This window comes from Myiozetetes cayanensis, unplaced genomic scaffold, assembly GCF_022539395.1.
Source record: "Myiozetetes cayanensis isolate MyiCay16 unplaced genomic scaffold, myiCay2020 scf10, whole genome shotgun sequence".
Classification (NCBI taxonomy): domain Eukaryota; kingdom Metazoa; phylum Chordata; class Aves; order Passeriformes; family Tyrannidae; genus Myiozetetes; species Myiozetetes cayanensis.
In genome coordinates this window covers 8,260,461-8,282,816 of record NW_026086605.1, presented here as the reverse complement: position 1 = coordinate 8,282,816, position 22,356 = coordinate 8,260,461, and the positions used below count along the sequence as shown (strand labels likewise).

The window sequence follows — 22,356 nt, the reverse complement described above, 5'->3', positions numbered from 1 at the left end:
GATGATCACAGGGCTGGAGCATCTCTGCTGTGAAGACAGGCTGAGAGAATCGGAGTGTTCAAGCTTGGAGACGAGAAGGCTCCGGGAAGGCCTTGTACCTAAAGGTACCTAAAGGACAAGAGAGCTGGAGAGGGACTTTTTACAAGGGCATGTAGTGATAGGACAAGGAGAAACGGCTTCAAACTGACAGAAGGCAGATTGACATTAGATATTAGTAAGAAATTGTTTCCTGTGAGTGTGGTGAGGCACTGGCCCAGGTTGCCCAGAGAAGTTGTGGATGGCCCATTGTCACTGAAATTTGAGAATAAAACTCCTTAACACCAATGCAGTATTAGGAAGCATTAATAATTAATAATAATTAAGGCATTAGCCTATTACAGCACAGATGTACAGGGGATAACTCAGCCTAAGGCACACAACTGGCTCAAGATGGTACATATTTATTAGCCAGGGATATACATATTCATCAAAATATGTGTTTCTGAACAGTTTGTTACTTTAGGAGGCCACAGAGCCCCCCGCTGGATTGGGCCAACTTGAGTTGTTACTGAGCTCTCACCCTTCATGACATTTCATTAACTGCCACCTCATCATAATTTGCAACACCATCCCTGAGGGTGTTCAAGGCCAGGCTGGATGGGGCTCTGAGAAACCTGGTCTAGTGGAAGCTGTCCCTGCCCATGCTAGGGGAACTGGAACTAGATGATTTTTAAGGTCTTTTCCAACCCACATTATTCTATGATACTACAATATTTCACTGTACCTCAGTAAATTTTGCTGAAAAGAGAGTGAGAAAATCATTGGAACTTCTTTCCAATGTCTAACCTAAACCTCCCCTGGCACAGCTTAAGGCTGTGCCCTCTAGTCCTAGTGCTGGTTGCCTGGGAGAAGAGACCGACCCTCACCTGGCTACAACCTCCTGTCAGGGAGTGATAGAGTGATGAGGTCACCCCTGAACCTCCTTTTCTCCAGGCTGAACAGCCCCAGCTTCCCCAGCTGCTCCTTATAGGTCTTGTGCTCCAGTGCCTTCACCAGCCTCCCCCACCAGTGCCCTTCTCTGGACACTCTCCAGCACCTCAGTGTCCTTCCTAAACTGAGGAACCCAGAACTGGACCCAGCCCTCGAGGTGCGGCCTCACCAGTATCTTGTCCAAGGGGTGAATCCCTTCCCTGGCCCCCTTCTCCCCGCGGATCCCATCACCGGCCCGTGTGCCCGTGGGCGGCCCCGCGTGTCCCGCTAAATGCCCGCGGTGCGGGGGCCGCTCCGGCCGCCCCTCCCGGCCTGACATGGCGCCCCCTCCCGCTCCCGGCGCACGTGCCGAGCCCCGCCCCGCGGGCGCGCGGGCCCGGCTGGGCGGGACGGCGGGACGGGACCGACGGGAGCAGGATCGGGAACGGGACCGGGACCGCAGGGGGCCTCCCTGCGCTCCGCGGGCTGGTGCTCCTTCTCCGGCCGCCGCCAGCCCTCGAGTGAGCCGCCGGGCAGTCCTCGCACGTGGGGCAGCTCGGGCGGCGGGGAGGCGGCCCGAGGTGAGCGCTGCCCTGAGGAGGAAGGCGCGCCGGAGGCGGTCAGAGGTGGGTGCTGCCCTGAGGGGGGCAAAGGGGCCGGAGGCGGTCAGAGGTGGGTGCTGCCCTGAGGGGGGCAAAGGGGCCGGAGGCGGTCAGAGGTGGGTGCTGCCCTGAGGGGGGCAAAGGGGCCGGAGGCGGTCAGAGGTGGGTGCTGCCCTGAGGGGGCAAAGGGGCCGGAGGCAGCCGAGGTCGAGCGCTGCCTTGATGCGGAGAAGGGGGCTGGGGCGGCCCGGGGTGTAGCGCTGCCCTGAGCGGGGAGGGGGCCGGGGCCGGCCGGCTGTGAGCGCTGCCGTCAGAATGGGCTGCGAGCATCGCTGGAGGCCGTGGGGCGGCGGGAGTATACCTTTATTCTGAGTTAGTTAAAATAACTCGATTAAAATAGCGCCTAACAGTACCGCTCAGGTGCGAAAGTGCGTTTCTGGTTGAGCGGGTTGCAGCGTCGCCTCCAAAACCGGTCTGCTTTTGTCTGCAGGTTCGTTTTAATTTGATTTCGCCTGTATAGTATAGCAAGACTTCTACGTTTATTTTGGGTATTAACGTTTGGAGAGCGGGTGCCAAAAGTCCATCTCAGCAGAGCCCGGTCCGTGGTTCCTCTGGGGCAGCCCGTGTTTGTCCCAGAGCTCCCGGTCAGGAGGAACCCAGGAGTTGCATTTTATTACTACAAACTTTTGTTACCCAGTCTACAGTGAGGTCTCCTCCAGAGACACCTCTCTGTGAACCCAGCGAGCTTCACACGCGAGTGGTGATGGCCACAGTGTGTTCCTCTCTTGAAGGAATTTTCATTGTTTAATCTGCAGTGTTTGTTCATTGGTGAGACCTGCAATGCAGAAAGTATTTTGCTTTTTGTTGTGCAAGCTGAAGCAATAAACAGTAGAGAATGAGCCTTCCAAAAATGGATGCTTAAATTGGCTTTAGAAATGACCCAAAAAATACTTTAATTTGTGAGCCTGCCTGAATTAATCTTTAAATCCATGCTTTTGCAGTTACCTGCTCTACAGCCACCTTCGGTCATACTCTGATGTGAACCCTTTACATGATGGTGGAACACCTTATCTCCAACATAATGAAGTTGCAGGTGCAGATTTAAGCAGAAGGGTCACAGGTGCCAACTTCCTGTTAAAAAAGTTCCAGTTTTGAGTCTGAGTTTTTCGTTATCTAACCAAAATCAGTATTTTGTTAGCAAACAATGCACGGTATTTTTTACAAGTGTAGAAACAATCCAGTAGAAAGTTTTAACTGCAGCACAAGTGCAATAAAAGAGACTTTGAAGCTTAACACAGGTATCTTGACTTTGTTCTTTTGTTATTGTGTATATGCTTGATTATTGATGAACATCATCAGTTTGAGTATGGCTTATAAATGCAGCTAACTCCTAATCATCCAAACCTGTGCAGGCTGAAATGCATTAGATAATTGGAAACAAACCCAGGATAATTGGAATACTAGGGAATTTGGCACAGATATGCACAGTGGGAGTTGGAGTTCCTTCAGCGATGTTTCTTGCCTCATCAGAGGTACTGTCTGATCTATATTCTCTTACTCCAAGTTGGGGAGGGGGAAGGGCTTGGTATACAACCATCTTGGGTCTGGAGAATTCATGAAATTTGAATTCATGTTAGGCAAGAGTTCAGGCAAAGTTTACAAGATTAACTTGATTACGGGTGGGAGGGAAAAAAGCCCACATAAGCTTTATGTTGGCTCAGTGGAGACCTTGGGCTAATAGTCCTGCCAGACTGGAACAAGCTCCAAATGGCATGTGTAGCTTACAACTGAAACAAATTCTTTGTGGGTGAACGAGTTGCCCGCTTACAAAAACAGAGTTCCTAGTGTACTGGTATGCAGTCTCAGCTGAATGTCTTGTAAGAGTTGTTTGATAAAAAAATTCACAGGAAAGGCCACAATGCTTATAAAGCACTCCCTAGAAAGTCAGAATCTCTGTTTCAGAGGTTTTGTTTCTGAATACTTGCTTATGTGACAATACTATGCAGAGGTATAAACATACCAGGCCACATTTTCAACAGTAATGAGGAAAATTGTACTGTTTCAGCTACTGTAAAATTGCCTGTTCTCACTATCACAAATCATGTGATTTTTTTTTTTCTTCCTACTGAACAACTTTAATTGAAGCAAATTCATGGGTGGAGGACATTATGGACATTATATTGAGTGGTAAGCACAGAACAGTTGAAGTGTTGCTTTAATAATACCACTGATTGTATTATGAATAAATTTAGTATCAGAGTGAAAACGAGGTATCATGCTCCTAGCATCTCCATGTGCTCAAATGTGCTGGCAGAATAGTAGGAGTAGCCCGGAGCCTTGTTCCTTCCTGCAAATACTCCGTAACACAGACGTGCATTAGTGTTAATCATATCCCTTTGCAAAAACTTCTGCTTCTAGGAAGTTCCATGGAGGGCAAAACTTGTAGAGGAGACTTGGCAGCTGCAGCTGAGGAAGAAAATACTGTGAGTTATTTCACTTTTTAATTGCTCCAAGTATTCTGAGCGTTTCTGGGTAGCAGAAATGGTCAGCATATCTGGCTCATTCTAGAACTCAGAAGTTTCAGTTCTTTTTGTTCTCATATTTTTGTGTATCAGAATATTTTTACCCTTTTTTCTAGTGAGAATATTTTTGGGTTTTTCTTCCACAGGACTCACATTCTAATTCAATTAATGGGAAGCCAAAGAAATTGGAGTGTTTCTCTAAGAACGCTTTTTCTGTTTCCTGTGATGAGAGTCTCTTGAGTTTGTTAGTACCACCCCCTAAAAGCGGGACTTGCCATCATTGTGGTCTGTATGGTAAGTGCCTGTTGTCCTGTAGTCAATGACATGCACTGTATTTGTCAGTGAAATCAGATCAGGTTTGCTCAGAAATTTCTTAAAATGGATGTATATTTTTGGCTCTCAAACACAAGTGGAGACTATTCAGAACATAGTTGGAGTAACAGAACTGATAAACAGAAGACAGCATCTCCTTATGAAAAGTGGTGGGGGTTTTGCCTTCTTAAATGTAGAAGTAATTTGGGACATTTTGGCAGTAATGTCTGACAGCTGTGTGTGAATACAAATACCTATTTGTAGGTGCTTAGAATAGTAGTGGAGCTGTTCTGTAAAGCAATTATCTTAACAGCTGTTGTCCCTTCCAGTATATGTTTCTCTCAGACTTCTCTTTTCTGTCTTTTTTTCTTCAGGAACTCTCAGATGTTCACAATGTATGCAAACATACTATTGCTCTGCAGATTGTCAGAGAAAAGACTGGCCAACACATAAGATTGTATGTGATCCCATTAAACAGAAGTAAGTTTGTTAAAAGTTCTGCCACATAATCTGCACAGAAAGACAATATCCCTCCCAAAACAGCATAAATGACCATTGGAAGGCACTGTTATGGTAAAATATGTTGCTTATTCTTAGGCTAGTACTGCATTATCTTATACCTGACAGAAAACTCAGCTCTGCTGCTTCAGAAGGGTTACTTGAAAGATATTTTTGGAGTTCTTAAGGCATGTTATAGTGTGAGTTAAAGCAAAAGCATTAATTTTACCAGGTGAGGATGCAGTAAGGATACCAGCTTGTCTCATGATTTTGTTAGTGCTGTTGTTGACATAGGGAAAGGAGAAACCAGATTTTGCTCTCAGCAGTGTCATAGTTAAGGGATTGCATTTAACAGGCTCTGAGGGGCACCCTTTGAATGGGGCTGTAGTGTCAGTGAAGTTCATGGAGATTTATCTTTGATGAGCACAGTTGCAATTAGAAGTTGTTTCAGCCAAATCATTTTCTGGTGCTCATTATTTTTTGACATGCTGGATTGGATGCTCAAGAGATCACCCACTAATCTGTTTCAATTAAAGTAAGCATCATTAGTTTATGACACAGTACAGATTGACTGGCTGGCTTTGGACCAGCTTAGGGGGTGATCTGAGCATTTTAAGTGACAATCTCTAGCAAGGAGTGGTGATTGCAGTTCAGTGAATCTGCAGCCAGGTATACCCAAGGGAGATTTTTTAATTGGACAAGTTTTGCTGCAGTGACTGAATGTGGGGGGGAACATGGGGACAGTCTGGGGTGTATGTTATCTGAGTATTACTTTTGTATTCTCCTGAAATAGCAACGTTTTTTTTCCCCAGTTTTATAGTTCTTAAGGTTGGCTTGGCATTAAGGTGTTAGCAGAACTCCACAACAGTGTAAGATTTCTCAATTTTAATCAAAATCAATTTATCAGGAAAAACACGCCAGATGTTGCTTAATAGGGAACTAACATATTTGTCATTCTGCATGTCATTCTTGGATAAGGAATAATGGTTGACAAAAAACACATATTATGAACACAGCCTTTTGTTTCTATTTGCAAGTAGACTATATTATTAATGCTACTTGTCAGTCTTTGGGTTCTTCAGAATTAACATTTTTTTCTTTGGTTACAGTACAAGTAACAACAAAACCAAGGAGGGAGTTTATCTTAAGGTATGGAATATAATTTTGACTATGTCTGGAGTGGATCTGCTCTGAGGGAGATTTAACCTGTGCAGGAAAGGAACAAGTTCCTCTTTTTAGAAAGATCAGTGCTTCAAGTGAAAAGTCACTGGGGGAAGCATTCAGAAACGTGTTACATCTAGAGCCCTTAGAGGCACTATCTGAGACAACTGTGGTTTTGTTTGAAAAAACATTTGTGAAAAAGTTAAAAATGCATGATGTTCCTAGAGGAATTATAGGAAGGAAACAGATGTAGTATGTCCACTTCAGAAAACTACTGGTGCCTTCTTTTCTGTGTAGATCATGAGGTGATGCTTGCAGCCTTGACAGTTTATTGGAGAAGTAAATTTAATGTAGTGCTGAACAGTAACAACTGCAGATAAGCTGTTGTTTGTTTGCTGTGGCAGGAATTAAAGATGACTTAAAGTTCTCCTTTGTAATGTTTTGAAGCCTCTCTTGATTTTACTTTGAGCCAAGCATTTCCTGCAGTGTTCCTATGAACTCTTCTGCATGAGTTGATTTTTCTGTCTTCGTGGTTTCTTGGGATGGTATTTGTGCAAGGGAATAAACGTGCATGCCTCCAACTGGCCTCATGTTTGCACTGTACAGAGCACTCCTTTGTCATGTACTCTTTGAAGCTACAGCTGAACAACTCCAGTTTAAACATAACTTGTACCTGTTTTAAATAGCTTCTGTGGATTCTCTCTTTAATTTCCTAATTCTTTAGAAGAGAGTTAAGAATTTAGTTGAACTGATAGCACTTCAAATTCCAACAGCAGCTTTTCCTTTTATATGCAAGGTGGTATTTCTGAAGGCCTCAATTATTTAGTTGCTTGGATAGGGGACAAACAGTCCTCTAGCCCTCTTGTTCTAATTGTAATTCTTTCCAGGCCACTGTTCAGTAACTGTTGTTGATATATTACAGGAGGAAGTGACGTTGAGTTTTGCTGTAGATGTTGTTCTTCCAGATTCTGGTAAGTACTTGGTTGTGTGTGGGGAAAAAACCCAATACAATTAAGGCTTTTATGTTCACACCCCTCCCTAACACCCTTAAAGATAGGTGTTTTCTTTTGTTCTCCTTTTGTCACTCCTCCAGCTTGTTTTGTTTTGTTCCATATAGAGGTATTTTTAAACTGTCAGTACTCAAAATACCTTGTTAGGCTTAATAACCTTAAATTTTGGTAAGGTTACTTTTCCAGTAGAATTGCAGTAAATTCAATGTGTTCTGGACTATCTTGTTCATTTTTTTCTTTGTTTTAATAGATGCATGAAAATTCGGTACCGTTTTGTTTTTTTATCTCATCCTTTTTTAACTCTTTAAAAATTAAAGTATCATTTTCTAGTTCCACCTAGGATTTTACCAGCTTTTTTGTATTTCATACATGCTCATTAAAGTATCCCAAAGAAAGTGCAATCACTGGATGTTGCTGTATCTAGTTGGAGAACTCTGTAAACGTGTTTGTATGTCTAACTTTGCAAGCCTCGGTGGATAGAGACAAGCCAAGCACCAGACCTCTGAGGAGTCAGAATTCAGATTTTCAGTTCAACTGGGTGGCTCTGGTTGTCAAACCAGATCAATACACACAAGGTGTACCTTTTGTCATTACTAGGAGGGCTGTATTGTTTAGGTTTTCTTCTGCCTGCAGAGCAAGAACAATATAGTGCTGAGAGCACATTCATTTCATTATCTGCAGCCCACAGAAACTCTGAAGGAGTCATGATTGATCCTCTTAGCTTGCTAAAATTCCTCATGTGCAGGAAGCTTATTCTCCATGTCATACTCTCTGCAGACTGTGAAAGGATGGTTCTGCTGAGTCCCATGTATATTCAACTGATTCAGGATTGTGCTGGGCATATTTCCATTTGGTTGCTTTACAGCACACTGATGGCAAAGCATTATATAACTTGCCAACCTTTTGGAGGGAACATCACATAAATATCACTGCATTCTCAAAATGTTCCACACATTTATCCCATGACTTTACAAGAAACCTAAACACCTGCATTCAGGTTTTCATTGGAAAATAATGATATTAAAAGCTTGGAATACTGTGTTCATGGATCAGAAATAAAGTATGTAATAGCTAAGAAACTCAAGATTTCTATATAAATCTTAGTAACTCATTACATACTCAGTGTTTTAAATATTGAGGTAAGTTATGTATCTTCGTGTCTGACAAGCTGTAATCAGTTTCTCAGGTAACAGTAGTGACTGCAAGTAGATGTTGATTGTTACTGCTTTGCTTATTTTATTTAGTCAAACAGTCTTGGAGCTGTGAATGTGATCAGAAAACTCAAGTAGCTGAGCTACTCTGACATTACTTTTATTTTGCATTTTAAACATATTAAGTGTTGAACAAATAAGTCAAACATGCTCACCTCGTGATAGGGATACAGGGGATAAAGGTCAGGCTCAGAGCAGGGCTCTGAAATAAAACTAACTGATGGCTGTCTTATATGGTAAATCACTTTTTCTTACATCTGTATTTTAGGTGACTGCCTAAATAAGGTTCCCTTAGAAATGAAGTCTCATTTAATTCCAGACAGTGATGCCAACGGAGAAGTTTCTCCAGGAGGTAAGCAAGCAAATCGAACAAAACTTGGGGAATTTTAGGTCCTCCCATGTTGCGTGATAGTCTAGCTGTTCAGCATCATCCCCTCATACTTAAAAATATTGGCTGGTGAAGCTTCCTTCAGGTCACTAGTGACAATAGCTCACACACTTCTTAAAAGTATAAAATATTTGTTTAGTGATTATTACATTTGCATCAATTTTTGTGAATTAGGAGACAGGAGCCTTCAAAGTCCAGAGTGTCAGCGAAAAGAATAAACTGTTTCAGCATGTTTATATTTTCAAAGTCATCTAGCTTTTGATCAGCAACTTTTTTTCTTTTCTATGTACAGTGTCAGAAAACCATTCAAAGGGAAGCGAAAAGAAAATACCTGAAGATGAAGACTCTCTCCACTGTGCTAATTCAATTCCAAAGTGTGTTTCTTTAAGCATCGGAGACCAGTTTTTTGGTGTGGTTTCCCACATACAAAATCCAGGCACCTTTTTCTGTCAGCAGCTGGACAGTGCCCGTAAGTGATGTGTTGGAAACAGGATGTAGGACGCCTGGTGTGGCATTTTTTTCTTTGTTAGAGAGTGGCCGGAGGGAGGTGTTGCTGGTGTTGTAGTTTGACCTGAAATAGCGATTCCCTGCAGCTTTAGGCTATGCTTCAGTCAGTTAAGAGCCATGGTGTTGCAGAGGATGGTTTTTGGCAGTGTTGGCTGTTAATATCACTTAGTAACCACTGTTCTGTTAATTTGTGGGCAGTCTGAGTAGTGCAAAGTACAAAGGTGATATGGCTTGGATTTTAGCAATCTGAAGTCAATTTGTATCACAGATATTTAGTGTTAAATGTGTTTACTCAGGTGTTCTAGAAATGCGTTCTGAGTTTGTAATTACTTTGTTTATTCCTATAATACCTTGTTACTCCCTTTAACATTGGAGGGAAGTGTTTCCTTAAAGACAGGGTGTGTGGACTGAACATCTTTGTTATGTAGTATGAGGAGAATACCTGAGTATGATATCTGAGGAAATATCTGAGTATGAGGAGGCCAGGTAATACTGCTTTGGTGCTTCCTGACAGAGTAAAACATAAGACTGTAGGTGACACTGTAGGGGCCAGAGCGTGAGGCTGCAGGGCCTTCAGGGGCATCTTCCACAATGCCCATAAACAGATGTCTGGGGGAGAACGAAGAGCAGAATAAGTTGGTGAGATGTGTCCCTCTCCCAGTGCTGACTGAGCCAGTGGGCTTTTTTCAGCTAAAATGGCTTTGGAGCTGGATGTGATCTGTATCTCCTGCAGTGGATTTTTCTTTTGTGTACATATGCAGCCTTTTAATTCTGGGCGTCCAATAGCATAGCGTGTCCTTCAGCAAGAAGTGACCTGCCCCATCATCTGCCTGTTGTTTGAAGAGCTGCCTTCCTTGTTTCTTTCTGGCTCACCTTCACTAACTTGCTTTCAATTTCCACTGGCTTCAGTTTTGTTCTTCTGTTCAAAAGGTCCATCACTGGTTTTCCCTATCCCTTCTCTTTACTGCTGATTCCTCAGACTCACCTGAGGGCCCTCTTTGATCTTACTGATTGAAGAGTTCTAGTCTCATCACTATTTTGCTGTTATGTTAAACTTTTTAAATAATCTCCATTAGACTACAAGATGTTCTTCCAGGCTTTGAGCTTACTGTTTGTGTGTTTTTGTAATAACTGCAAGACAGGCTATGTTCCAGAATTTATATATTTTAACATCAGGTCAACTTGCTGGACTTGAAGTATCTCTTAACGAATATTGTGGCAAATTTCCCAGTAATCCATCTTTCCATCCTGCTGCTGGAAATGTATGCTGTGCCCAGTTCACAGGTAAAAACAGAGTGAAAATATTAATTTATGTTACTTAAAAATTACATTCTGTAATTATGTTTAGAAATGTTTCACATAGAGTTTATTTTATTTCTGTCTGGTTTTCAGCTGTGGATAATGCTTGGTAATGATTGAAGAAATGATATTTATAAAATACTTACTTAAGAATGTCCCTTCATTGAGGAAACTCTTAACACTGGATTTAGATTATTTAAAATAGCTGTTTATGAAGTCAGGAAGGAATTTCCCCAGGGCTAGAAATAAATGTATACTTGAAATTTCAGACCTCACAAAAGGGACAGAAGAAGTGGGATTGTATGTAACGATGCTGCTCTAATAGGCTGTGTCTCAAAATGTTATTTAGCCAAGACCTGGTAGTCCTGAATTGTACTGAGACACATATTTTTATATTGGTCTGTCAAAAAAAAAATCATTCTGTTCTCAGAATTTACAAGTGAATACAACGAACATCTGTATCTTGCTTTCCAGAAGACAATCTTTGGTATCGTGCTACTGTCACAGCTTATGCTTCTGAAGATAGTGTTTTGGTGGACTATGTGGATTATGGTAATTCTGACTGTGTTCCACTGACAAAACTTCGTCCTGTGATTCCAGCGTTAATGAACTTGCCAGCTCAAGCCATAAGGTGTTCCTTGGCAGGTATGAAAAAAATTACAAGGTGTTTCAAACTGCATAGAGGCAAAACAAGTGGGATTACGTAGTCATCACACCTGTAGTACCTTACATGGAAATGTGGGGAAGGATGGAGGTGACGGTAGGCATTATTTCCAGAATTCTTAACTGTGGTGGCACATCTACAAAATGTGACAAATCTCTATAATGTACCTGGTGACTTGCAGTTGTGTGTCAGGAAAACTGTTATATGAGCATGGCTGTTAGATTTTGCATATGCTTTTGTTCTAAGCACAATCAGTAATTTACCGGATTTGTGGAATTCTTAAATCTGTTGTGGTTCTAATACTGCAGGGGAAGGTAGATTTCATTTTATATCTCAACATTCAGAGCTGTACGGGTCCCCCTCCCCTATGGCAAATCTAGTGAAAGTACTGGTAGGTTCCTAACCACAGACTTGTGGAATCTGTGAAGTTGGAAAGGGCACTGACAGTTCCTAGTTCACCTTTCTGTCTCAAGCCAGGATCATAGTCTGTGTTTTTGACACACTTGTTTAACTTGCCGTTGGAAATTGCTTGCTTTCTTTGTTCCCATCACTATGCAAGACAGCCCACCCCTTCTCTTCAGTAGCCTTCCTTTAGAATACTTGATGTGTATCCTTTTTACAATACTTGGTATTCAATATGCTTGTCAGAGGTGAGGTTCAGCACAGCATTCTACCTTCCTAATTTGGAAGAAAACATGAAACAATGCTTTGTTTGTATGCGGAGACAGAACCAAGGCATGTGGAATGTGACCTAAAGAAACCACTTTTCCACAGCAAATTATGGTATCTGTAGCTGAAAATGAGTGTTCTAACACTAAGAAAGGCCTGAAACACAATGTGGACACACAGAAAAGTGATCAGACAAGGTGTTTCCTGTTTAGAGTCAAGGATTACTGCTGAATGAAATATATCTTTCTGGAAGGCAACTCCTTCCAATCTATTACTATAAAAGTTGTGGTTATAACTTGCATTTTAGAAATAAATTTAATAGCATAAAGGGTAAACATTCAAGAGGAACAAGCTTATAGTAGCAGACACGTTGCCTGAGAGATGGTTGTTGTCCAGAACTATAGGTTGCATTCATGAGATCCAGAGACTGACACTTAGACATTCATACTAAGGAAACACTGAATCTGAATTTATGCTTGTGTTTGTGTAATTAGCTAGTTGTACATGATCTTTGTCAGATTTTTATTAAACCAAATTAATTGAAAGTTCAGAATCTAAATAACTGGAATCTTGTTACGAGCATGAGGAGTAAGGGTGAGTTACCTGGTGTATCTGCTGCTTTACACAGCCGTGTTGTGCCTTTCCACACATTGGTGAGACTTGGACTGACCTCAGAACCTTTCCATACTGCCTCACTTTTTAGGTGTAAGGCCACCACTGGGAACATGGACCTCAGAAGGTACCTCTTTTATGAAAAAAATGGTGAAAGACAAAGTGTTCACAGTAAAAGTAGTGGATAAAGAGGGTTCTACTTATGTGGTGGAGCTTGTGAACGCATCAGTTACTCCGGCGATAAATATATCGAGGCTTCTCATAGAGGAAGGCTGTGCAGCTGAGGACTCAAGGGTGGCCTTACCAGCAGTCACAATGAGTGATGTTAAGCAAGAAAATGGTGAGTATGAGCATGTCCTGCTGAGCTGGCATTATGTAATCTCCCACTGGAGTGGGTACAGAGAATGCAATCTCTTTGCTCATCAGAGCTTTCTAGTCTGGCTGATGAAGTGTAGCCTTCACAGCTCCGAAGTTTAGCCATGGCAAGTTTGCAAAAGTTATACTGGATTTCTTTGAAATCTGGGGGAAGATTCCTAGCTTCTCTCATATGAAGCATGTTTAATCCTTCTTTTCCATCATGTGTCTGGTAAATGTATAGGTTCCCTCCTGCTCCATTGGTACTGAAAACTTGGAGGGAAGTCTTTTTGTCAAGTCTGTGTTAAAATCCCTTCATTTTGGTCTTCCTCACTAGATACTTTGTGGCCACGACACAATTCTTGTTCAGAAGGCTTTGTTCAGAAGGGTAAGGAATGTTACATAAATACATTAAGCAACTGGCATGTTCCTCTTACTTGATTATACTCTCCAAAAAAAGCTCTCACTATAAATAGTTTGTCAGACTATTTATAATAAGACCTTCAAGGATATGAATGAACATTCAAGATGTATAATTTTTTTTCCTGTAAAAATATCTTTTCATCCTCTCCTTTTCTCTTGTCTTCTCTAGAGGACACAATGAACAAAAGAACATGCAAATGGCTTAAATTAACTCTTAAGCAAACAGTCAGTGTCAGAGTGTGTACAGTGTACAGTCCTGGAGAATTCTACTGTCACATTTCAAATACCCATGGTAAGTTTACTCACCTTTTTTCTTCTAGTTTCTTTGCCTCCTGATTTGTCATTTATTACAGTTGTAATGAATTACTGTTTCAAGTGAGCTTGTTTTTTATCTAAGAATAAAAGTGGAGTTACAAAGAAATTGGATCATGGTATGTAGTGACTCCAGATTGAAATCTGAAAGGGGTGAAGGTAAGCAGTTGAATAAAACTTAATCTAAGAATGTAGAGGAGAGTGGAAAGAGCTACCATAACTAGCCAAAGGATATCTAAAATTTTTTTTTCACAGGAAGAGTGGTCAGGCATTGGAATAAGTTGCCCAAGAGGTGGTGGAGTCATTGTCTCTGGAAATGTTCAAGAGGCGTCTGAATGTGGCGCTTGGGGATGTGGTGTAGGGGTGATTATGGCAGTGCTGTGTTGATAGTTGGACTCAGATAATCTTGAAGCTCTCTTCCAGCCCTGATGATTCTGTGATTCTGTAAATAAGAGACGTTTTCCCTGTGCCCAAACAATATTTACCAGAGATGTTCTCTAGCACTCTCTTCTAATTTAAAAAAAAAAAAAAAAGTCTTGGCTCTCTATCAGGAGTCTCTATAAAGGCTTTTTAACCTGCTAGAAAAAGAACATGACAAAAGTCAGTGCTGAAGTGGAAGCTAAAGGCATCCAAACAAAAAACATGGGGCAGATCTTGAAAAGTGACAGATGTTTATTTTTTGACTTATCTAGGGATAGTATAAATTTCTCATGGCTTATAGATGTCAAATGACCAAAATCCTCCCTAAAAGTGATGTGTATAGAGCAGGCTGAAGGTCTCAGTATAAAAAAATGAATGTTTAGGGTAAGATCCCATAACTTGTCATATGCACTGGCCAAACAAGGTAGTTTCCATGGTGTTATATGACTGTAAAATATACTTTAGATTTTACAGGAAAGTGTGGGGATTTTTTGGTTAACAGGAAGAATTACTGGTCATTATATGTCAGGAAATATCAGCTGCCTGACGGTTTCCTGCTAATAAGCCTGTGTAGTGAGTTAAATAGTTAATTTGGTGTCAACAGTGTTGTCATTTCTTCTTTTTATGAAATTTTAAAATTCACAGAAGTCTCCCCTGAAATGTTTTACAAGTAAGCTATAGAGTGGACAGTATTGATAAAGTTCAAGTCAGCTTATTTAGTTGATCTCATCTTTTTTTTTCTTTCTGATTTTCAGAATTACTTGCTCTAAACTCACTTAACAAATCCATGTCTGAATACTGTCAGAAAACTCCACCAGATGTTTTCGAGCCTGAGATTGGAGAACCTTGCTGTGCTTTTTTCTCTGGCAAGTAACAGACTGAAATATATTTGGTTTTACAGGGTGAACATAAAGAAAAAAAAATTAGCTGATAGTTTGCACTGTACAGAGGATAGCAAAGAACTGGATTTACTTACTGCAAAATGAAAGCTGGCAGACTTAGCAAATGTGCAAAGTAATTATTAATTTATTTTTTTAAAAAACTTCTTTTAAAATTAGAAGATGGTAACTGGTACCGTGCTGTGGTGCAAAACATCACTAAAGGTGGAAGCGTTCAAGTGAGCTTTGTGGACTATGGAAATGTTGAGGAAGTACCACTGGATAAAATACGGAAGATCTCACCATCATTCCTAAAACTTCCATTTCAAGCAATTAAATGCTGGCTCTCAGGTGTGTCTTAGGGATTCTTTCTCTTACAAGTGCTCTTGCATTTAGAGACTTGCTGCTGTGGGGGAAGCAAATACTGTGCAGAATTTTGTTCTTTTGGGGTTTGTTCTCTCTTCCCTGAGCTCCTGCCAGTGCTGTGGAGTGATCTGCATGGACTTCATTTACTGATTTGCTGGTCAAAGGGAACTTGTTTAGTTCTGCTTTGTCTGTAGTGCTTACTGGCTTTTGGTTGCTGCCTTGGAACACAAGTCAATGTGCTTTTGTGCAGCTTTATTTCTCGAAATTTTTGCAGACAAAGGAGCTAATCTGTTTTAATGAAGCAAGTTGGCCTTTCAGTTCTCTGAAATGGGATGTTTCATTTGATTCCTGTAGAATTTGGTACCATATTTCTGTTTCTCAATCTTACGCAAATTCCCTTTCCACAGCAAATCACTCAAAATTCCGCAGAGTTGTCCTTTCTTTCTAATGTGGGCTACATGGTTTAAAAATGAAAAATGTGGAAACAGGAAAAAGCTCAAACTCACATTTCATTAAAGTGTCTTTTGAAAAGGTTTTTCTAAAGGAAATTATAATGTTGAACAAAGTCAGCCTTACTAAATGGAGATATTTTAACAGTTATTTTACTTCCTAGGTATAAAGCCTTGTAATAACAAATGGAATCAAGAAGCTACAATAAGATTTCATATGTGCACTTCTGGGCTAGAGCTTCAAGCCACAGTAACTTCCCTGTCCAAAGATGGGGCAGGTGTAGTGCTTACAGACAATTCCACACATTGTCCAAAAGTGATCAATGACATACTAACTTCTGAAAATTTGGCTGTAAAGGAAGTTCTACAAGATAAAAATAACTTTCCAAACAAGTCTGTTGAACAAAAAGGTAATTAAAGGAATGTTAACTTTTAGATTTTCAGTATTCAAGGTTTTGACTGTGATCTTGTTGTTTCACTGTAGTTGATATCAATAGCAGACATGCACAGTTTGCGTTGTATTGTCAGTTTTTACAGTTGAACACAAGCTGCCCTGCAGGTGGCATTACAGACAAAAAGAGAAAAGATAAAAATTTGTGTTTATCTTAAATGAATGCTGTTTGACTCTTTGAGAGAAATTTTCTATGACTGATACTTTTCTCATGTTTATTTTCCAATATCTTTTCTGAGTTTGTTTGGTTTTTTTTAACTTTAGCTATTTTTATATGCCAGTAGTTTATGAACAGCAAATTAAGCATCAGTTATCTTGGTTTAGATTTGTCTTCCTGAAGGGAAGACATGTAGTTGTCTTTGAAATTCAAAAAGATGTTATAAATATCAAATAAAGTTAACAGTTACTTATAATATGTATATGCATGGAGGACAGTGGTAACGCTTCATTTTCTTACAATTTCTATTAGTAACCTCACTTGGGCACTGGAAGTCATTTAAATTGGCTGTAGGTGAAACCATAACTGTCTTTGTAACAGAAATTGTAAGCCCAGACTTGTTCTACGCTGTACCAGTTCTAAATGAAGGTAAGAAAAAGTGTTCCCTGTTCCTAATACCAGTAAGAAGACACTGTTGAAACCTAGTTAATAAAATGAATGCCTGTAGTGAGCTGGACCATGTGGAAATTTACCTCTGAGAATAGGAAAATATAAAATATGCCAAAGGTGGGAGCAGGGGAGCATAAAACTGAAGTATGCTCTTCATTGTACCCAAATATAGTTAACTACCAAATGTTTTTTCTCTGTAGTTCAAAGGAGGGAGTATAAGGAGCTGACTGCACTAGGAGCCTATTGCAAATCTTGTAAGAAAGAGCCCTTCCGACCAAAACTGGGTGAAGCTTGTTGTGCCCAGTTTTCAGGTGAGACGATTGTTTGTTTGTATTTCCTTGACCAGGGTAAAACACAGCTTTCATTTTTGCTTTAGAGGGAGGAAAAACACTGATTTGAAAGTGCTTACAGATCTCTTAATGCTGTTACAAAGGATCGTCTGGCTGCATCTTTAGGGCAAAGAAACTGCCTGACAGTCAGGGAGAGAAAATGAGGAATAGGTTGTGCCCAGCAAAATGTATGGAGCTTTAAGTGGGAAGAAAGCTACTTACTATTTAGATTGGCATGAAAGTCATGGCAGAGGCAATTGCAGACCCACTTCTGGTTTGTGGGTGCCTGAGTGGTTTTTCATTGTTGCTTTGTGTGAGCGTGGGGCAATGACGCTGGTTATGATCAGCCTTGTTAGCCTTATAAGTTGTCCAGGCTTAGTGACCTCTTAAGTCAGAAATATTCTTACCAGTGAGAGAATTTTGATTTATTATTTAGAATAATAAATCCTCCTTTCAGAAGAGGGGATACTCTCCTGGTACCTTAGCTCACTGTTTAAAAAAAACAAACAACTGGTGTTGATTCAAGTAAATGTTGATTGCATGTGGCTTGTTACAGGCAATCTGGCAAGTGCTGAAAATTAACTTGGGTGCTAGATCAGGTAACAGCTCATGGAAAACAAGATAGATGAATTTTAAAAAAATGCAAGAATACAGGAGTACAAAGTATACCTAAGTGTTTGACAGCTGTCTTTAACTTCTGATGATGAGTTGTTGATGTTACTGCTTGTTGCCCTTCAATATAAGTGAGGAAAAAAGATTTTTTTAAGTTTTTTATTTTAGTTATGTTTTGAGAGGGAGTATGTGTTGGAGAACAAAGGTAAGGAGTTAGAAACAGAGTCTGCAGACATCCTTAAAAGAGTATTGTAGTAAAAATCGTACCTGTACAAGTTGAGCAAAATTCTCAAAGCAACATCTTTATGAATACAGCAGTGAGAAATTATTCCCTTGTTTTATGAGCCTGCTTCTTGTCAAGTGGCCTTTTATATATGCCAGAGGGTTTAAAAATTCCTGTAAAACTCTATAGATTCTTGTTCTTGGAAGAAATTGTGTTTTTAAGATATTTCACATGTGACTATTCTTGTCCCAATCTTTTCAGGTAATGGCCGGTGGTACAGAGCTCTTGTTCTAGAAGCTTCCCAGTCTGCAGTGAAAGTGCTGTATGCAGACTATGGGAACACAGAAACTTTACCACTTTCAAAGGTGCTGCCAATCACTGATTCCTTTTTAAAGCTGCCTTTTCAGACAATTACATGTTCACTTGCAGGTAAAAAAGGTCCCAAAAATAAGCAAAACAAAAACACCCCAAAAAACCCTGACTTGTTTTCTTGAACATTAGAAATCTGTACCTGTTCTGGTGGTAGAGGTCATTCCTTAATACTGGTAAACGACATCACAATCCACTGAAATAGTAAAGTGGTTAACACTGCAAAAGCTGTTTTAGAAAGCATGCTTTTTGTTCATTATCTGTAGAATTTAAGCTATTTAGACTTGGAAAATTTAGCATCATATTTTCAAAAACATGCATGTAAGATTCAAGTCCTATCATAAAGGAATTACTTATATGACAAAATGGATTGTCTTTTTCTTTTTTTTTTTTTCCGCTTTTTTTGCAGGAATAGAGAAAGTTGAGTGGTCTCCACTAATGCTTAACAAGTTGAAAGAAATGGTACTGAAGCAATACGTCGCAATTACAGTGAAAGGGATTAACGGAGATGTCAAGTTGGTAACGGTAGAGAAACGCTGTGAAAATGGTGGTCTGAATGTAGCTGACAAACTTGTAAATCAAGGTTTGGTCAAATCCTGCAGTGCTGAATACTCACACAGTGAACGGCAAGGTACATTCTCTCGCTTAACTACTTCCATTTACTTATTTTGAAGATCTTGTAAATACATCGGGTGTCTGAGTGACTTCCTTCTAAAAATCTTGAATTCCACTTGTCACCTCTTAATTTGGGAAGCAGTGTCCACGTGTATTTTACTCATTCACTTTGCTTGGTTTTTTTGTAGGTAGTAGAGGTGAGACCAAATGCTGCTGCACAGAACTGAAAGAGCAAGTAAGATCCGATCCAAGCAATACTTTCTTATGTTTCCAGACTTTAAAAGAAACCCTGTGTGGGGAAGCAAATGGGAGTAGGGAGACAACAGCTAACTGGAACACTTCCAGTGTATCCCAACACTTTTTCTCAGTTTTCTATAGGTGGTAATAATTAAAGCACCCTGAGGCTAAGGGAGGATAGTGTACAGATCACACAGACATCATTAGTCTGCACTTAGCTCCCCATAGAGCTCTTACTTTACTTTTCTAGAGTGTGAAATCTCAGGAGTGTTACTTTGTTGTCTAAAGGTAGTTGTGTTTTGCATCAACAGTGTCATTTGGACAAAGGCTGGATTTTTTTCAGTAACATGGCTGTGCTTTGCTGTGTACCCAACTTGGCAGACAGTTGCATATGTAAGAAAATTCTTACACTGTGTATTTCAGATAGAGATTAATATGTGCCACAGTTTCAGTCATGGAGCTAGGCTGAGAATCTGAGTGCAGCAGAGGACTGGAATTTGTAACAGGATTTGCCAGTTGCAAGATTATTTTTTTCTCCTTTTAGAAAAAATTGAAATGTCTTACAGATATGGCATATTCCCATAATTTTGGAAGGCTTTCTGGTTTTAAGCTTTCTCCTTCGCTATTTTAATTTAGGCTATTTATTAGAAGTTTAGAACTTGATCTGAAGTGTAAAAAAAGTACACCAGAAAAGATGCATCAGCCTTTGTCGAAGTGATGTTCTTTGTCAGAGGAATAAGCAAACTTAATTTTAAAGACAGAAACTCCTTTCAAGGGTGTTTCAAACTCTCCTGTCTTCCCCCCAGCCACAGGCAGCAAGGTGAAAAGCAAAAATGGTATTTTGGAGGTGGGAAAAGAACATTTCTGTTCAAGCTCATTAAGACCCTCACCGCTTCAGAGCAAGGTCGTCACTGGGAGTTGAGTGGCAGAAAGGCAGTAATGGTCCTCGGTGTGGCTGATTTCTCTGTCCCACTGCAGGCTGTTGAGACTCCTTTTCTATTCCCCCTCTGTGTCTCCTTGATCTTCCAGTTTGATCTAGATAATACGTTTTCTGACTTCAGTTTGATCATTTTCTGTTGCCCTTCCTTCCTGGTTTGGCTCAAAGTCTCATGAGAGGTGAAGAGAAGACAGATGATCACAATATAACTGAAAACATAAGAAAATAGACATGTGTGAATAACCAGATTTAAGATCGTGATCTCAGTCCTGATTTGAGTATTTAATCAATTAGGTTTGAGGAAGCTGCTTCAGCACAAAAAAAAAAAAAAAAAGTGGGGTAAGGAACACATGGTCAGGGAAGTCAGCTAAAATTCTGCTGGATTTTTCCCCTTCCAGAAGACTTTACAACAGAAAGGAACCAATATGGGTCTGTGCTGAGTTAGTAGTGTTAGGATCTACTATGATCTGAAAACAGCAATTAAAAAAAATTGTTTATCTGTAATTCTTTCTGCTTATTCCACAGCTTAAAAAGCATGAACAGATCCTGCTCTTCCTTTTAAACAAGTACGGGAATCCAGATGGATTCACAGAAATGAAAAATCTGTTGAAGTCTTAAGTCTCTGACAGGAACCAATTCATTTATATGTAACCAGTTCTTTTTTTGGAAGAGCAAGAGTATCCTCCAGCTTAAAAAAATGAGAGCCACTTCGTAGAGATTCTGTTAAGTACCTGTACTTATCTGTATGCTTGGGTTGTTATTGTGACATAAGTATGTAACTTGAAGAATTGCAAAGTGGCAAGCTAAAAATTCCGTTCTATTTTTGTTTTATTCCACCATGTCCTGCTAAAGTTCTAGCTTTTATTTTCTTGTTGAATGCACAGAAGTTTTTGAAATGGCCACTATACTGTAAGTCTATTTTGTAAACTTGCATTGGAAATTACTGTAATCATAAAGCTTACATAATTTTTGTACCATTAATGTTACTTGTATCTAGCCTTGATTACTCTTCTTTCAGTCTTATTTCTGGTCTCAAGTTAGACAGAGAATTGTTCTTTATAAACTTGGTTTCAGTATCATTAAAGGTTGAATGTTGTCTTGGACTGCATACAGGTAGTTAGAAACAGTAAACACTTTAACGTGCACTGTTATTTATTTACACTTATGCTATATATTATTTATCTGTGAATATTGTTTTGAAGTGAATTGTATTAGAGTTGTTTTGTGTGTAGCTACATCATCAGGATTTCTACCCTATCAAGTTTTCACATCATAACTGAAAAGCCCCATTCTGGGAGATGACAAAAAATACTGAGTCAGATTATTAACAGATGTTCAGTATTTCTGTAGTTGAGTACCTGGTTGTCCTTTCTGACTAATCTAGGAATGTCACATTACTGTTCATGGAACTAATAAACATTTGCTCATGAAACTGCAGTCAGCCTTTGAAGTGTGTATTTTAAGCTTGGGCTTTGTGCAAATTGGACGAATCTTGAGATTAAGCTGCTTGTGCAAGTGAAATATCTTCTGTTTGAGTTAATGTTTTATTACCCTTAAACAGCCTCAGATTTTTTTTCCCTGCCTCTTAGTTTTTGTTGCATCGTATTGTTCGGAGCCAAAATTGTGGCTGTGTCAAGTGTTCTTTGACTCCCTGGGACAAACTTGCACAAGCATGCAAAGCAACTCTATGCTTTGCCCACGTGCAAAGCAACTCCATGAGGCTTTAGTCCTCTCATCCCTCTTTTTCGCTGGCCCACATGCTCCCTCTCTTAGCAAACCATTAACAGTCACTGCATTTCAGAAGAGGAGTTCCACTGCAATAGTCAAAAGCAGTCACTTTGTATTCTATAAGGAGGAGAGAGGAAAAGTAAACCTGCTTGTCCTACTCGGGTTAGAAAACAAACCTGAGGTGCAAACTCTTCTTTGACTAAAAGTGCTCAGTCTTGTGCAGTCACCAGTGCTGGCACGTGTCAGGTGCTGGTTTAGGCAGTGCAGTGCTGGCTGGAGGCTTGAGCTCCTGAGGACTTGCTTTCAAACTCTACAAGTCAGTGACATCATCTCCCCTCCTAAAGATATCTTTGCTTTTTCTGAAGGTACTATTTTATTTACAAGAGCTTTGCTTACTCTGTGTGCATCAAAGTGGTCATCTGCTCCTGCCTGCAGCACAGCCAACCCTTGGGATTGGTCACGGAGGACTCAGTGGGATTCAGCACCTGCCCAGCCTATGCCAGACCCTGTTTGGTATCTCCAGCCAGGCTTCTGTAACCTGAGAAATGCATTACCCACTAAAAAGAAATTCCAGTTAACAGCTAGGGTTTGATTTAGATCAAGTAATCTCTTAAATTGAGCTAGTCAGGAAGGGCTGAAAGTA

The 22,356-nt window shown here is 40.2% G+C and overlaps 1 protein-coding gene across 1 annotated transcript; it reads left to right on the top strand.

Annotated features, from left to right (window-relative positions):
- Nucleotides 1-3,976: 3,976 nt before the first annotated feature.
- Nucleotides 3,977-20,603, top strand: TDRD1 (tudor domain containing 1). Its single transcript, XM_050339384.1, has 20 exons — nt 3,977-4,033; nt 4,219-4,366; nt 4,759-4,864; nt 5,992-6,031; nt 6,966-7,014; nt 8,533-8,616; nt 8,945-9,121; nt 10,336-10,443; nt 10,933-11,103; nt 12,495-12,743; nt 13,350-13,472; nt 14,668-14,778; nt 14,971-15,141; nt 15,770-16,015; nt 16,526-16,642; nt 16,864-16,974; nt 18,089-18,256; nt 18,606-18,827; nt 19,000-19,046; nt 20,511-20,603. Exons 1-20 carry the CDS (start codon nt 3,977-3,979, stop codon nt 20,601-20,603), a joined length of 2,598 nt encoding a protein of 865 aa, XP_050195341.1.
- Nucleotides 20,604-22,356: the final 1,753 nt, after the last annotated feature.